A 15,793-nucleotide genomic window follows, 5' to 3' on the forward strand; every position below is an offset into this window, starting at 1 on the left:
ATACTCATTAGCTGCGTTCTCGCACACGCATCAAAGAAGGAATACCTATACACAAACTCCGCCCAATGCTAAGGCAGTCGAAATACCTGTCCAGCACTCGTCAGTCCAGGAGTCCCAATCCCCCTCTAAATCCCATTTCCTGCCCCGACCCAAACCCCACCTTCCTTCTCATTACGACATCCCCTCATCCCTCATCCCTCATTATGACTTCCCGCCCTTCCGTTGCTTAACCCTCGACCCAATACTATCACTTCCACTCGCTTGCAACCCCGCACCATTCGCCGGCGTACTCGGCGCCTCCTCAATCCTGTCCATATCCTTCTCGACCTCCACATCCTCCTTGATCAACTTCTCCTTCTCTTCCGTCTCCTCATCCGTCGGCCCATACTCACTGCGATCATCATCCGCATCCTTGTAGACCACAAAGCGGTATGCGATCCTGCAGATGAAGAACCACCAGAAGAGATTGACGGCCTGCAGCGAAGCGAGGAGGGCGAAGGTGATGTATTGACTGATCCAGCACTTGTATTGTTGCGTTTCCCAATTTAGCTCGAACGGACCGACGGTTTTGAAGGTCGTGAGGATGGAGTAGATGATTTTGAGGTTGATGTAGTGGCGTGTGTAGCCCCAGATGACCATGAAGACGAAGAAGTAGGGGCCGACGATGGGGGAGTCGATGTAGTTTAGGCATTTGGATGTCTGGGCAAGTTAGTGAGCCAATCTTGATGTTGTGGAGGATTCCAACTTACAGCCAAGAAGAAGTCGGAAACATCATGCGTGATGTACACCGCAATCCCCATGTACGTAAAATGAAACCGGTAGCTCAACCAGATCAAGCTGACAGTAATAACATGATGCGCAACCAACTCTTTAAAGTCCTTCCTCGGCTTCTCCAGCATAAGCAACAGCACAATCGCCTGCTGCGCCCAGTAACTCGCTTGGAGCAGATAGTACGCCTTGACAACGGCCTCGTGCGTGCGGTGCGGAAAGCCCTCATACATGCCAATAGGATTGAAGTACCACACCGGCGTGCGACTCATGATCCAGATGCCAAACGGCCCGTACAGCGCAAAGTACAGCGCCGTGTACGCCTGCTCCATGAACCTGCTCTGTTTATCCCTGTTCCTAATCCCAAACTTGATCGCAATCGGGCGAATGAGTCGCTGCATGCAGAACTCGCGGGTAAAGCTCAGCACGATGATGTAGAAACCGACGAAAGCAAAGTCGCGCCCGCCCTTGCCGTAGTGAACTGGGCCATTGGGGTCCGCGCGGACGTGGGCGGGGATGAGCGGGTCGTCGCGTGCGAGCGGGTAGGACAGGAAGAGGCAGGCGGACAGCGGGTTTGATTCGTAGGGGTAGACGAGGTAGAGGAACACGATTGTGAGGCCGAGGATGAGCGGGAGCAGCCAGGTATGGCGGATGCATTGGCGCTTGAATTTGGAGAGGTAGCGGCGTGTTGTTCGTCGTTTGGAGCGGCGGGCGGATTTCTCTGGTTTCTACGGGAGCTGTCAGCGCGTGCCCTGCATAATCCGTCTTGAATTCGAGAGTCGGGAAAAAGCACTCACCGAGTCCATGCTCGTCGGACTGTTCAGCGGCGGGGTGCTCGTGCGGTGTGTTGCCAACGCTGGGACGTCGACATCGCCAGGTACATCGGAACCCAGCGCACTAGACTTTCTTCTCCGTCGCGCTGCGCCGTTCGTTGCTGTATTGTGTGGCAGTGCGCCGTTGAGGGGAGGAAACGGTTCCGTCATTGTGAGGTTGAGGAGAAGCGGAACGCGGAAGACAGGGTCGTCCGGCTACGTATTCGGTGATCGCAAAAGCGTATTGTCAAAGAGAGAAAACACCTCCCAGTATTACATACGACGCAGAAGAAGCTCCGAAGAAGAGCCTGCAGCAGAAGATATAAAAGCGGATGCGTTGCTTCTCCTTTCTCTGGCTTTCCCGAGGCTCGCCGCAAGTCAGGTCTCGCTGGCTCGACGTCCCAAGCAATTTCCGACCGGTGGAGTGGAGCGCTTGGCTTTCCGTAGCGCGTCGATCTGCTGTGAGCGAGTGCCAGGGGTACGTCTTATGTCAGCGGCGTACTCGCTTAAAACTACTGTTTAGAAATGCTGGAGATCCCAATGCGACGTAAATGCGACGTGAATGATGATGCGGAATGCTTTTGGACCCTGATGGAGGTGCGGCCCGGGTCTCTTCCGCGGTCCGACAGAAAGACAGCAGGACTGTGCGTCACAAGTGCATGGAACAAGCAATCGAATACGGGTGATGGGTCGGATAGCTACCCGGACCAAAAGCAACGGTAACTCGAAGCTTATGTTGCGAATTACTGGTGTCTACATCTACATGGCTGTAATCACCCACCAAATTAGTTAGACTGGACATGCCATACCGATGGACCTGAATTCCCGCTTATGCCGCTATGCTGCAGGTCTTAGTCTGCTCCCTGCATGACCATGTGTCTGAGTCGGCGCACCATTTGCTTTTATCTCCAATCTCTTCCCCGCAATCTCAAGATTCTTCTTCAATTCAGTCGTGGGTGTGCCAACGCTGCTCGCTGTCACGGTACTGTCCATGCTTCCTTTTCTGGAAAGTACACCGTCCTGCCGTAATAAGCCTTTGATACCACCCGCCTTCCGCGCCGGAAGCTCGCCTTTCCCGGCAGTGGCAACGTAAAGTAGGTACTTCAGATTTGGTAATGTGTGGCGGATGTCGACGGGGCGCAGGCCGAGGGAGTTGGAAAGTATTTCGATGTTCTTGTTGAGGAGGAAGACGCCGTACTCGAAGCGATACCTGACAACATTCTTCATGTAGAGAGGGTAAGTGCGCTGGGGATTCTGGTTGGCCTGCGTAACGGCGAGTGGGTCGTCAATGGTCGATGTCGAGCCGTGGGGCGATATTGGATACGGTAGTATGACGGAGAGATAGGGCGAAAGTGAGTTGACGACTTGCGCCACGTAACCTAACGCTGCCGAGGTCACGTCTGGATTTACCTCGTCGAAATTGGAGTTGGGTAAGAGAAGGCCGCGTATCGTGAATGCGAGCGCTTTGCCCTGAACAGGCTCGATGGGGAATATCCTGAGAAGATCCTCGCACACTCTTCGACGTTGGCCAGTAATGTCCTCAGCAGCTTTCTCTATAAGTTCTTTGCTCTCGGTGCACTTTGCTCTCTCTCCAGTCAGCGCAGACTCGGCTTGTGTTTGCAGTTCTCGTCCGGCCTGCATCTTCTCTCGTCGATATTTGATGTTGGCTTGAAGCTCGTCCCGCCTCCTCCTCGCAGCCACCACCCTTCGCTTCTCAGCAGTCACCGCAGTCTGAACGGTGCGCAGACTTTCCTCCGTCTCGGGGACTGCCTCGACCGTGCAGATATCCTCCTTGTTCGCCGCAAGTATGCCCTCAATCTCGTCGGCGATCCGATCCCGCGTAGTCAGCGCATCCTGAATGCAGTCGTCTAGGGTTGAAAGTCGCATCAGCGCATCGTATGACGAAGAAGTCAGGGCCTTCCCGTCTGGGTTGTTCTTCGGTGGTGCAAGGAGCTCAGGGCGCATGCGCTCCTCTACCGGCAGATCCGTAAAGCTGGTGTAGATTCCGTCCGTCATGTGGAAGAGTATGCAATTCTGCGGGAGTGGGTGTCTGAAGCTTCCAAGCGTCCTGCCTATGAACTGCAGCGACCTGAATTGTACCGTGTAGTCCATGAGATACTGCCAGTCCTGCATCGTCTCGCTCTTCGCCCACACCCTCACAGTAAGTTTGTCGAGTCGCGTAACTCCAGGGCCACAGGGTCCAAGATCGAAAAACTTGAAGTTTGGATTCATCGCCTTCTCCGCGACCTCGGAGATGTATACCGGGTCGTCCTGGTCCTCCACATGCAGACTGAAGAAGGTATCCGCCATGCGCCCTGCGGTAATGTCTTCCAACTTCTTCTGGCGGAACAGCGGGGTCGCATTGGTCCACTCCATAGTCGAGCGCCGTCGCAGTCCCCTTCCATATCCGGGTCTGGTCGCCGTATTCGGGGTAGGTTCGCGCAAGCCGCCATTGCTGCGCCGCGTGTCCTCGGGAGAGGTGAGGTCGCTCGAAGATCGCGAATGCGCCAGGCCCCTGCTCTCTCTCAGAGCCAGCGCCTTGGTGGGCGACTTGAGCGTACTCGGTATAGCTTCATCGTCGATGGTCCGCCCGCGCGACTTTGGGGGAGATAAGCTGAGCGTGAGGTTGCGGATGGTGATGCCTTGGAGGTGTCTGAGCTTGCGGTTCTGGCAGACTATCAGCGACTACAACCCTTGTATCCTCGACGCGCATACATATGCAAGCAGCCACGGGCGCTCACGTGGTGGAGACTTGGGCTCGGCTGCCTGGGACTCGCCGGCCATTACGTCGCTGATCTGGTTGGTAGGCAGGGGCGGGGACGAGATATGCCAAAGAAACGTATCATTGAGACATTGCTATAAGTTAGATCAATCGCGCCAGCAATCGCAATGACGCAGCGCATAGTAAAGCGCAGTAAAGCTTGCTGGGTGAACGCGTGTTTGGAGTTCCCAGTTGTCGTATTGGATCAAGCGGACCTCCGCGGCCTGGCCCGTGCTTTTTGAGACTCGCAACTTTCATCCACCACCATCGCCGGCCATTGGCATCACCACCCCGCCGCGATGCCTCGATCTCTTGCCCGGCTGCGGTACAAGCCGCCACTACAGCCCATCTCCCTCGCCAGTCCCACCGCCGCCAGCCGTGTCACCCCTCAGCATGTCGCGCATATGCAAAAGCAGATCGCTGCATATGTTGAAAGGCAGTCAAATCCGCAGCACCTCCGCATTCAGACTGTCGTAAACGAAAAAGCGAGACGACAAGCGACAGCCCAGCATGTGATCTCGCCGGTAAAACCCTACACTCTTCGTGACGTGGTAGACCCGGAAGGCACTGCCAAGCACGGCGAGATCATCTACATTTTCCGCAACACCAAGTCGAATCAAATCATCTACTCGCTGCAGGAACTCCTAGATGTATGAAGAATCCATGGTTTACCAATTGGTTTGCTGACGTTGTAGAACCACCACCTGGAACAACTTCCCTTCATTGGCAAGCACTCGAAGCCACCCGCCCTACGTCCAGACGAATGGGTACCCCACTGCGTCCTCACCTTCCCTACCCCCAGCCAAGGCCAGAATGCTTTCCGCAAGCTACGCGAGTTCCGCAGGCTGCACGAGATTGCCTGGGACAAGACGAATCCAGAGTTCAAGCGCATGGACAAGAAGACGAGGGTCAAGAAGATCATGGACCAGCGCGCCAACACCAGCGCGGACTTGGCGGAAGTGCTGCGGATACAAGAGGCGCATGGAGCCAAGACGGCGGAAGAGCAGGCAGAGCAGGAGAAGAAAGTATCGACTTTCCTCGACAAGCGGTGGGAGCAGATTGACGCCCTGGCGAATGCGGGGCTGGCCAAGGCGAAGCCTACTGATAATGTCAAGTGGCTGCAGGGCCAAATACGGTCCATGGACCACAAGCTGAAGATGAAGCACCACCAGAACGAGGCCGATCAGAAGAGCATAAAGGCTGCCAAGGAGAGCCTCGAGACCCGCCTGGGTAAGCTGCAGTACGCTCTGCGAAAAGCGGAGCAGTTCAAGAACCTACAAGAAGATCTCACCAAGCGAGCCGCGCCAGCCAACGAGCTCGGTGCTGAGACGAAGTTGTATGAACTGAAACTTCAGGCCCGCAGCCTGCAGGAGGCGCTCGACAACCCCGATCCTACATGTTCCGAGGCAGACCTTGAGCTGGATCGTGAGATTCTCGCAGGTCACCGCGCTGAAATCACCACCCTCGAGCAGGCTTTCGAAGCAAAGGCCCAGCTTAAAAACGGCAACCACTACATCGCCCGCTCCGTCCTGCCCAAAGCTCTCAAGACACCGCCCGTCAAGCCCTACACACTCGAAGGTGTGAGCGTGCGGTGGGCCGACATTCAAGACGCCCTCTATGCAGCCGGTAAATGGCCAGCAGCCATCGAGCACGAGCCTCTGGAGATCAACAAGGCGCGCGGCGAGACGCTGATGCTTTCTGCCGAGGAGTACGAGGTTGAGAAGCAGAATGAGGTTGGAAGAATTATGGATACGCTAAATCTGAGGGAGGGCGAGTATCTGGAGGAGAAGGATGGGTTGAAGAGCTCGTTTGATAGCCCGGCACTCAAGAGTGGGATTGCCATGTCGATACCGCGGGATGCTTTTAAGAGGGCGACCGTGTAGGATGCGTGTATAGTATGTAACAAAGTATCTTGTACATGTATTTGTGTGTGCTCGCACTCCTCCACTTGGTGAAATGCGTGTGTTCACGCACATGCGAATCATGTGTCGCTGCTGCGATCCATATGACTGTAAACATGTATATGTCACTTCACCTCATCATATTCTTCAGGAAGTCCAGGGTCGCATTGTCGACTCTAAAGAGCCTGGCAACGGTGTTTGCATCGGCGACCGTAAGGATGTAGTCATCTGGGATCACGCCAAAGTTGAAGAAAATGGTAACTTTTGGAAATGGATTGCAGTAAGCTCCAAGTAATGTGTCACCTCTCTGCGCGGCTATTTGCTAGAAAGCATCGTAGCAAGAAGGGGCTGAATGCACCGTGCAATGCTAACCTAGTCCTCTTCCATCATGTCCTCCTCGTCCGTCTGCTCCTCCACAAGATTCTTGATAGCCGACTTCAGCTCCTCCATGTACGGCTCCATCTTCGCGACGACCCCGTTGCACTTCGTGCTAATCCTCCTTACAGCATACTCCACCGCTTGTATAACGATTTGTTTCGCAGCCTCATCGCGAACCAGGGTTTCAACCTCTCCACTGAGCTGGCCCACGTAGTCATACGCGGCAGCGCCATAACGTCGTATGAGTGGCATCCCAAGGGTGCTATGCGCATCGACCATGAAGTCTACCAACCCGAGATGGTTGCTCAGCCATGGGCATAGGTCTGTAGGCGCTTCCTCGAACTCTAGGGGCAATGGCTGGGCATCTTCGCTGTAGAAGAGGCGCGCATTGCTCATCCACTCTTCTTGTGAGTCGTCGTCGTCGGCAGTCGGCAGATTCCCCGAATGAGATGCATAGTGGAGCAGGTATGTGCCAAGATCCATCCGTAGAGTGCTGAATGATTCGTGGACCCGTTTCTTGCGCGAGTATGCGGCGTACTTCAGCAAGTTCTCTGGTGTGAGGGTGGCGGTCTTCATCAGGTTTGGGAACTCGTCCTGCGCACGTTAGCAACGGTTGCACCGTGCAGAACTTCCAAAACGTACCGTCATCCATATGTGAGCCTCTTGCGCATCTTTGGCTTCGAATGTGGCATTGAGGTCCAAGAGGCGGTAGATAGCGAAAACCTGCGGCATGGACAAAGTTCCAGGCTCTTCGTTTGCCTTTGCGATAGCCTTTGCAACTTTGTCCAGCATCCACTCCTCTGCCGCGACGGCAAAGCGGTTGATCATGGCGGTGATATCTAACGGGATGTTGGTGCCCTTGGTGATGTGGTCTCTGATGACGTGTCCCCAGCCTTTTGATCGATCACGGTAAGTGGACGCGGAGTCATCTCGGTACGCATGAAAGAAGAAGCAATCGGCAGCCGTCACGGTTCGTGCTACGCATAGCTAGAAGTGTCAGTTTAGACGGTGCATTAGTGGACTATGAGCTTACCTTTGTTACTGGGTCGCGATTGACCAGCTCAAAGTACGTTATCTTGTCGGCACGATTGGGGTTGTATTTGACGACCACTCTCGTCATGTCAGCCTCTAACGGCCAGATTGGAAGAGCGCCCAACTCTGAAAGGGAGTCGACTGATCTGGGTGTCGTGTTCTTAGTCTTCTTGATCTTGTCCTTGATCTCGGCAAGAGCCGTCTGTGTCTCGGTATCGTCGCCGACGGGCTCAGGGTTGTGTTGGCGTAGGACACCACCTCTGGCTGGTCGGAGCCCGACCCAGAGACCCAGGACTTCCTCGTGGTCAGCAGAAACGATGTTCTCTTCTTCCTGTGATGTATCCGCGGCAGTGCCGACTTTGCGTCCTGTCCGGTCTGCCGATGAGCTCCAATGCTGAACTCGGAGCAAGACATGATCTTCCTTGGGTGGTGATCGAACACCGTAGAGGGCGTAGCTGAAGGCATAGTCGCGCTGATAGTCGATACCTGAAGCCATGTTCTCACGAAGGCGCTTGCAAGCGCGGGGGAAGGAGGACGGAGAGGAAGTAAGTGTTGAGTTGGATTATTATACAAATGCTAGCGTTCCCACTAGTGACTGCGACGATAATCCGCCTTCACCTTCACTTTTGCGTCTGCCCGCTAAGATGCCTCGCGGAGAAAAGGCAGAACGGTAAGATGTGGCCGTTATATTTCGTGAGCTTCCTGGACGGATAGAAAGTCGCTGTGCTTGCACCGTGTATTGTGCCCGTACCTTGATCTTGGATCGTGACACAGAGGTCGCGCGGAAGGTATTCGCAGCACTTCCTGGGAAAGAAAGAGAAGTATCAAAGACTCATATAGTTCAATCTCAGCGGTTTGTTAGTCTCATAACAATCGCTCAGCTCGACTTCATTAGCGAGTCGATGACACGGATGATTATGAAGAGATTAGTGACCTGTTCACCGTCGTGCTGGCTAGGACAATACCCCCGCCTTGAGGTCATACCAATGAGAACCACTCCAGCTTCACACCCCTCTTCTCCAGCTTCTCCGGTTCAAGCCTCGGATCGTAATTGATCAGCTCACCCGTTTCCTTGTTCCGAAAGAAGTCGTAGTTCGTAGGGTCGTCACCATCCACCAACTTGGCCGTCCTCTCCCAACCCTCAAGATCATCGCCAGACAATCGCGGGTCTTCGATGCTCACTTGCTGACTATCGGTGTTCAGAAACCTCAAAACGCGGCGATCGCCTTCGGCCCAGGCTGCCATGCCGACCCACGGTGGGGGTAATGAGCCGAGGAGCATGTTACCATCTTGTAAACCGTATACGAAGCATTCACCAACTACGGTGTAGTGGTCGGGATCGCGGGAGCTCGGTCGCAACGCCAGAGGTGTAGAGCAGCCGAGCAAGATCGCGATGATGTCGCCGACCCGGGTATCTGACGGTGCAAGGCCAATGTATCCTTCTTTGGTACGGAAGAAGAGGCGATCGGCGCAACATTGAAGAGCGTCGGAGACATCACTTCTGATTGCGGAGCGTGGCAACTCCGTCACGCTCTGACCAAAGAGTGCTTGATCCCCGAAGTCCTGGTCGACCCAAGCATTCGTCGAGCTGAGTATCCAATCTGGCTCGCGCTCTTTCGTGATGCTGCAGTTGAGTGTGAGGGCATAGGCCTTCCTCATCGATTCGTTCATGGGTCGGTATGTAGTAACTAAATCGTCCGGCTGCCACTCCCTAACGCGACGGATCGCTTCCCGCCTATCGAGCCACGCTGGCAAAGGCGTGCTTACCTGGCTTATCTCTGCGCACCGCACTCCACATATCCGAAGGACTTCCGGTCTTGACTTATTTCCTGGCTGGGTGTTCTCCGCATTGGTCACCGTATAATGCGCCCTCGAGCTGGTAGCCACGAACTGAGCAGGTATGTAGGTCTCGCCGGGGATGTCTGACGCCCAGTCGGGTACCCATGTCGGCGCATCAGCGGTGACCTGTCCATTATGAGAGCAATTGTGGAAATGCTCCAGTCGCTGCGATATCCCGGCGTGGTTGAGTACTGTCATTGCATACACGTCTGCCCCGGTGTTGTTGTCGTCGTACTCGACTTTGATGCTTGCCGCGACCTTGTGTGGAGCAAGACCAAGCAGTCCATAGATCTTATCCCTGGGGTCGGTACATGCCTTGAAGGTGGCTGCGCGGTAGAGTAGTCGTGTGAAGCATAGGGCTGGTAGCCGCGCCATGGTACCTGTAGCCTGTTCGAGACGTTCTCGAAGGCCATCTGGCACAGTTGCTTTCGAATATAGGCAGTAGACTGCTTCAGTAAACGGAGCGACCGGTACCCGCTCGTACCCGCACTGAACCACAGCAGTCGGGCGGATCTCCTGTACAACCCACAGTCGATGAAACCATGGACGCTGGAGCAGAGTTTGTATGCTATCCCATGTCTCAGGTGTGTAAGGCAGCTCAAAGTCAGGGTCGTACCAGTCCTTCTCTTCGGCGCCGGGAGCACTGAACAGCAGGCCAGTGTCCGCTTCGGCAACGATCTGATTGCCCAGGTAGCGGAACGTGCGCAGCGCCAGGGTGCTGCTGGCATCTTCGGTTCCTAACCACAGCGTGCTCATCCAGGCCAACCTGTATATATCGTGCATTCGTGGCACCTGCTTGTTCAACTCATCGTTATCACTTTGGTTGAGGCAGATTGCATCGATCCATAGTGTTCTCGTTTGGCCAGGGTAGCGTAGGAATCGGACCACCGTGGTCAAGCTCTTCGTCACGTACAGTTTCGCGGGCCCATTCGGACCTTCGACGGTGATAATCTCGCTCTTAGTAGAATCTCCCCACTGCGGCCAGATGCGTCAGTCGCATTGCTCCAGCGGAACTTGCAATAGTAGAATTGTACGTACAACATATGATACTGTCTCATACTTTGGTACCACTCCATCACTCTCGGGTATCGATCTGTATTGCTCGATATGGAAGTCTGGGTCCGGATGATTCCATTGTACATCGCCCGTCTCTACGTTCCGGAAGAAGTATTTGTGTTCGGTGATCTGTCACTCTGTTGGAGCCAATAGGATTGAAAAGGATCCGCTGTCTTCAATGTCTCCTTCTCAGATGCCGGACTGTGGCAATCGAAGAACCAAGAACCTGCTTTGACTTACCGTCTGGAACGCTTCCCAGCCTTGGGGCATGTTCTCTCTAATCTCGGCCAGCGTCAGCCGTGCAGGTTTAGCTCTAGACGGAGGCTTCAAGACATGGTGATCAAGCCGGATCCGGATTTCATCGTCGAACTCTCCAGGCAAGATCGTGGCGAGTCTGATGAAGCTGAGTGGGTCTGGTAACGGAATGTACTGATGTTCTCGGAGTGAGCTCAGCCTCTCTTCTTCGCCGGCGTTGTACGCAGCAGCGACAAGACTATTGGTGCGGGTCAAGCCTTTGTTCTTGGGTCGTATTGTGGACCAGCGCAAGAAGCGACTCCATAACGGGTGGTTCACGTAGGTTGGCGGTGTTGCGTCCGAAGGTGGGTCGCTCATCTTGACAGCCTGATCGTCGGTTCCGATACAAAGCCGCTCGTTGAATCAGTCAGGAAAGCCTCAATCTTCGGCAGCTAGAGTAGGTCGGCGACAATTAGTTGGCAAATCGGGAAAGTTCAACAATGCGTCCGTGAAGTGCAAGACGTGATGCCGCCGCCATTAGTTGTACAGGCAAACGCGAAGGTCATGCCACCTGCCTTACCGGTGAAGCGCTTACTCGAATACGTCTACATGCAGCAAGGCAGCGAATGAGCCTAGTGACAGTCCGCGGAGGATTCTCGCCACGCGAGATGTAGAACCGTAGTGTTCATGGAGTCAGCGGCAGGGTGATTGGCTTGCACACGCCAGTAGTTACCGTCATCTACATCCATGATACGGCTGGCGCGATTGTAGGCGTTTGATTCGTTGCGACGGCATCACACGGCATGCGAACGCCACGAGCGTGCGTACTGTGAAAGATCGCGTCGATATTGTGCGCGTTGTTGTGTCGGCACGTGTGACATTCGACTATCGGTACAATCAGAGTAAGATGACATTCTGGCGTGATGATCGAGGCTACGCGTGAGCCGTCTCGTCTTGGAGCCGCGTCGGAGGTGGAGAGAGTGAAGAAGGGAAGGCGTCGTTGGTGCCAGCAGCCGCAGGGTGCTCTCGGCGCTAACACCAGAAGCGGGGAAGCGCGGCCCCTTTGATGTGAGGCGGCCTCATACCTCATCGTCCAGACATCACATTAACACTACCTGCGTGAAATGTGTCGGCATCATCTGGTGCGACATCCTCTTTCTCGATTTACGACTGCGCATAGGAGGTGACGCCCTGAAGATTTACATTGTCATCTACACCCGCTTGATGATATTTAGAACGGATCGGGGTTGCGCCACTGACGACTAGATACGAGATCAATCGTCGCAGGGCAATTCGGCACACCGAAAGGAACATAGCCACCCACCGTCCCGTACTCGCCATGGCACCCCTCAAAGACGTCCTTAGCGTGAGCCCATATATCCGACAGCGAAGCCTCGCACTTTGACCAATCGCCCTTGTAGTGGACTTGGACCGCACACGTTGTAACCACATTCGCCCACCACCTCTCGCCGGGCCTCTTGTGAACCAGCTGAACCTTGTTCCGATCGAGACCCTCCAGCGTCGCAAAGGCGGCTACGCAATCATCGTACTGCGCGGAATCGCTCGTGGTCTGGCAAACAACGTCGTCTATATTGGGGTGGGAGAAGGCAAGTCTACCGAAGTCAGGCTCGGTGATCGCTTGCCGCACAATAGGCTGGTACCACTCTGGGTAGATCGCCATGTCGTAAAGCCTATCTGAAACTGCTTCACCGGTGCCGCGGCTGGGGTCGGCATCTTCCATCTCCAACGCTGTATTATGACGGCTTGGCGCGCCCGGTTCAAAGTCCTCGAGCGCCTCGTTCTCTGCTTGCGTTTTCGTCGCACTCCACATACGTGGATACGGAGGATAGGTGCCGAACGTCTTCTGCATGTACCGCGCGACGGCGAAATAAACGTAGTTCTCGTTGGTCTTGGCCGCGGCCTGAACGTCCCTCGCCGCCAGAAGTTTGGTGCGGCCGGACTTGTACGTCTTGACTGGGTCTTTGTCGGCGATCATTTGTTCAGTATCATCGCCTTGATTTTGTTAGTCGTACATGGCAGTGATGACTATACGCGGCGACACTCACATCCGCCTTGACAGATTTCCGTCTTGGCGTCATAAACATGCAACAATTCATGAAGAACAGTACAGGCTATGTTTGATAATTAGCGAGCGAGAACTGATGAGGATTCGAGGGTATAGCTTACCCCGGCTTCGCATGTTTCTCGTATTGAGCTTCTTTTGGCCGGTTGCGTCTGCGAAGATATCCTTCTCCAGTTCCGCGTGGTCCTTGAGGATGGAGAAAAAGCCAGGACAAAAGTTGATACCATGGTACGTCCAGCTTCCCTCTGTCGAGGGCATGTAGTAAGCAGAAGAGGAATCGTCGCACTGTTTCTTCGGGTCATCGCAGTGCATTTTGATATAGCGCTCGTACCACCAGTCGGCCCAGCCACGACCCCATCCCGCTTGAGTGGCGCGGTAAAAGGTATCGTAGATTCGCTGTCGATATCCAAGATTCTTGCTCGGTGGGCCCCAGTATTCGATGGCTGCTTGGGCGTCAAAGTTTATAATCTTGTTGTTACCGCGAGTAGTAGTCGAAAGCAGTTCATCGCTGCTGTCAAAGGCCGCATTGGCAAGAAGTACACCGTCTAACCACGCTTGACGGATGATACGCTCTTGACCAGCATCGCAATTTGAGCCCTTGAAGATCGGAGTTGTCTCAATAACTACATTCTGACCACTACATAGCCGAATGAGAGACGTCAGGAGGCAGAGGAAGAAGAACACCAGGCTCTTAGCGCGGTACATGTTCGCAAACAATTGTCGGGGTATGTTGCGACTGGCGTTTCCGTTTGTCGGAGTGTTGAGGATCGAGGAAGGTAGAGGAGAAGTTAGGTACATACACTGAGGGCATAAGCCGTGCGTTGTTCCCCTCTTGGGCTCTTGCATACACTTTCACTTCGCCATCTCACTGCGCCACCCCAAGAGCGGGGCAGACGAAGCGTTGTAACTGTCTGTGCTCACGTAGTTGAAGTACTTCTCAGGACTACAGCGCCTTCGGGAGGGAGCCAAAGGTGTTGCGAAGATTTATGTAGCCTGTAAAGCATCTCTCCAGTACACATTTGTAACACCTATGATGCGATGTGTTCGCAATATCAACACGTGGTTCGACCTATTGCAACTACAGCTCGCTATGCACGCGCCTGGGCGTGTCTCGGTCTTGAGTGTTTAGAATGTTTGAAGCCACATTTCTCCCCATTTTGCAACTCATTTCCAGCAACGACATGATCTCATCCACATCATCTACCCAGTAAAGACCTTCCATCATCTCGATGTCTCCTGATAGATTCCCGTTCACTTCAAAGTTTGGCACAGCTTTGCCCCATTCTTGTCGATGCACCCAGCTAATACCGACATCCGTAGCATCTTGCCCATCTTCCCAGCTCTTCCCGACCATGGTAGCAAGCTCGCGGTTCGAGGCGTATCGGCGAGTCACGACACGATACAGCTTCTCGTAATGAAACCTGCCGTTCGCACACTCGTACTCTTCCGGGTCGCTCCGTGGTATCCAGGGCTTCTTGCGCCGAAGTCGGTCTTCCCAGTAATAACCCATCCAATCCCACTTGGAGAAAGACATCAGATTAAGTTCGGCAGATGTCGTCAGCAGGCGGTCGGGGACTTCGATGTCAGCAGATAGGTTAAGATACTGTGGTTTTAAGCCGTGCTCAGTAGCAAAGTAGGTGACATGTGTTGCGATGTGCTTTTGTGGCGACAGGAGATTCTCCGGCAGCGGGCTCAGCTTTGCGAGGCTACCTAGGATGGGACTGCCGTGTACCGGCCCTGTCAAGACGACTATATCGAATTCTCGATATTGATGTGACGCGAAACCGGATGCATTCCCGATAGAGAGCTTGTAGCGTCGATCCTGGCCCTGTTCGATGCCAACTACCTCGCTTCGCAGCTGCACGTCCGCTAGCGAAGTATTGACCATTGCTTCTACAAGTTGGACGTTGCCACCTTCTATAAACATTTCTTTTGACTCCTTGCAAGCCATGAATGCACCTATCGCTCGAACCTGCGTCAGGTCAAGAGAAAAACGCGCACGTACGCAGGGCTCGACGACCTCGGATTGGAACGCCTTACTGACACCAATATCTGTAAGATACTGTACAGCTGACGTTTTCGCGATGCGGCCCTCCAGGCCGACCCTTTCGAGCTCGACAGCGACATTGCGATAACCGCCCTGATTTCCAAAATACTGAAGTTTCTTGTTGGTGGTATGTAAGGCTTGTCGGAAGAGCTCGGGTGATCTGCCGTACTCATATCGCAATTGCATCTGCCTCCAAAGCGACGGTGATGCGAGTTCGCACGAAGCCTGCACTCCAGGATCTAGACACCAATTACTCCAGTGAAGCAGTCGTAACGTATCCCATATGGACATGTGATGGGACCAAACAACCGGTTCCATCAGCCAAAGAAGACCGCACTTGTCCAGCCATTCCCTTAGTCGCTGGATAAGTAATGGTCTACCGGTGATTGTTGTTCCATCCCAGACACCTGTTCTTGTGGGCTCTCGATGCTGTCCTAGAGGCCAGTAGCCAGACCCGTCGTCGAGAGCCAGCCCCAAGTCCTTAGCAGTTCGTTCAATGCATTCATCGTCGGCAAAGAAGCTCGTAATGCCTGTTTCAAGGATCGTCTTATTTTGAGTATCCGGTACTACGAATGAAGCGACCCGTCTGCCGATGCTTGCGCTAGAGTCGAAGATCGCGATCGAGAGTGGTTGGTCCAAAGAGGCATTCTCCCGTAGATGATACGCTGTGCTAGCGCCACTGATTCCTGCACCGATGATGGCTATCCTCGTCTCCTTTCCAAGTGCAGCTTGGCGTCCTGCTTGACGGTCGTTGGCAGACGCGCAAGTGAGTGTGGCGAGAAGCGTGAGTAGAGCGCAAAGGATCGCAAGCGCCATGGTGGAGGTGCAGTAGGAAAGGACAAAAAGGCGAAAATTAGTGTTGGTGGGCGTGCGACGATTCAC

At 54.2% G+C, this 15,793-nt stretch overlaps 8 protein-coding genes across 8 annotated transcripts; 1 reads left to right on the forward strand and 7 right to left on the reverse strand.

Annotated features, from left to right (window-relative positions):
* Positions 1–201: 201 nt before the first annotated feature.
* Positions 202–1,751, reverse strand: J4E93_009152 (uncharacterized protein; the record flags this gene model as incomplete). Its single annotated transcript, XM_049347046.1, has 3 exons — positions 202–699; positions 750–1,496; positions 1,566–1,751. 3 exons carry the CDS (start codon positions 1,749–1,751, stop codon positions 202–204), a joined length of 1,431 nt encoding a protein of 476 aa, XP_049196001.1.
* A 666-nt stretch (positions 1,752–2,417) lies between these two features.
* J4E93_009153 (uncharacterized protein) lies at positions 2,418–4,364 on the reverse strand (the record flags this gene model as incomplete). Its single annotated transcript, XM_049347047.1, has 2 exons — positions 2,418–4,255; positions 4,322–4,364. The coding sequence occupies 2 exons, from the start codon at positions 4,362–4,364 to the stop codon at positions 2,418–2,420; spliced, it is 1,881 nt and encodes a 626-aa protein (XP_049196002.1).
* A 740-nt stretch (positions 4,365–5,104) lies between these two features.
* J4E93_009154 (uncharacterized protein) lies at positions 5,105–6,224 on the forward strand (the record flags this gene model as incomplete). The annotated part of the gene is made up of 2 exons (XM_049347048.1): positions 5,105–5,108; positions 5,149–6,224. 2 exons carry the CDS (start codon positions 5,105–5,107, stop codon positions 6,222–6,224), a joined length of 1,080 nt encoding a protein of 359 aa, XP_049196003.1.
* A 390-nt stretch (positions 6,225–6,614) lies between these two features.
* J4E93_009155 (uncharacterized protein) lies at positions 6,615–7,268 on the reverse strand (the record flags this gene model as incomplete). Its single annotated transcript, XM_049347049.1, has 2 exons — positions 6,615–7,214; positions 7,263–7,268. The coding sequence occupies 2 exons, from the start codon at positions 7,266–7,268 to the stop codon at positions 6,615–6,617; spliced, it is 606 nt and encodes a 201-aa protein (XP_049196004.1).
* Positions 7,269–7,641: 373 nt separating this feature from the next.
* Positions 7,642–8,488, reverse strand: J4E93_009156 (uncharacterized protein; the record flags this gene model as incomplete). The annotated part of the gene is made up of 2 exons (XM_049347050.1): positions 7,642–8,138; positions 8,485–8,488. 2 exons carry the CDS (start codon positions 8,486–8,488, stop codon positions 7,642–7,644), a joined length of 501 nt encoding a protein of 166 aa, XP_049196005.1.
* Positions 8,489–8,630: 142 nt separating this feature from the next.
* On the reverse strand, positions 8,631–10,534 carry J4E93_009157 (uncharacterized protein; the record flags this gene model as incomplete). Its single annotated transcript, XM_049347051.1, has 2 exons — positions 8,631–10,446; positions 10,530–10,534. The coding sequence occupies 2 exons, from the start codon at positions 10,532–10,534 to the stop codon at positions 8,631–8,633; spliced, it is 1,821 nt and encodes a 606-aa protein (XP_049196006.1).
* A 1,478-nt stretch (positions 10,535–12,012) lies between these two features.
* On the reverse strand, positions 12,013–12,898 carry J4E93_009158 (uncharacterized protein; the record flags this gene model as incomplete). The annotated part of the gene is made up of 2 exons (XM_049347052.1): positions 12,013–12,794; positions 12,892–12,898. The coding sequence occupies 2 exons, from the start codon at positions 12,896–12,898 to the stop codon at positions 12,013–12,015; spliced, it is 789 nt and encodes a 262-aa protein (XP_049196007.1).
* Positions 12,899–13,942: 1,044 nt separating this feature from the next.
* Positions 13,943–15,194, reverse strand: J4E93_009159 (uncharacterized protein; the record flags this gene model as incomplete). The annotated part of the gene is made up of 2 exons (XM_049347053.1): positions 13,943–15,019; positions 15,186–15,194. 2 exons carry the CDS (start codon positions 15,192–15,194, stop codon positions 13,943–13,945), a joined length of 1,086 nt encoding a protein of 361 aa, XP_049196008.1.
* Positions 15,195–15,793: the final 599 nt, after the last annotated feature.

This window comes from Alternaria ventricosa (assembly GCF_023758065.1).
Source record: "Alternaria ventricosa strain BMP 2768 chromosome Unknown scaffold_19, whole genome shotgun sequence".
NCBI lineage: Eukaryota > Fungi > Ascomycota > Dothideomycetes > Pleosporales > Pleosporaceae > Alternaria > Alternaria ventricosa.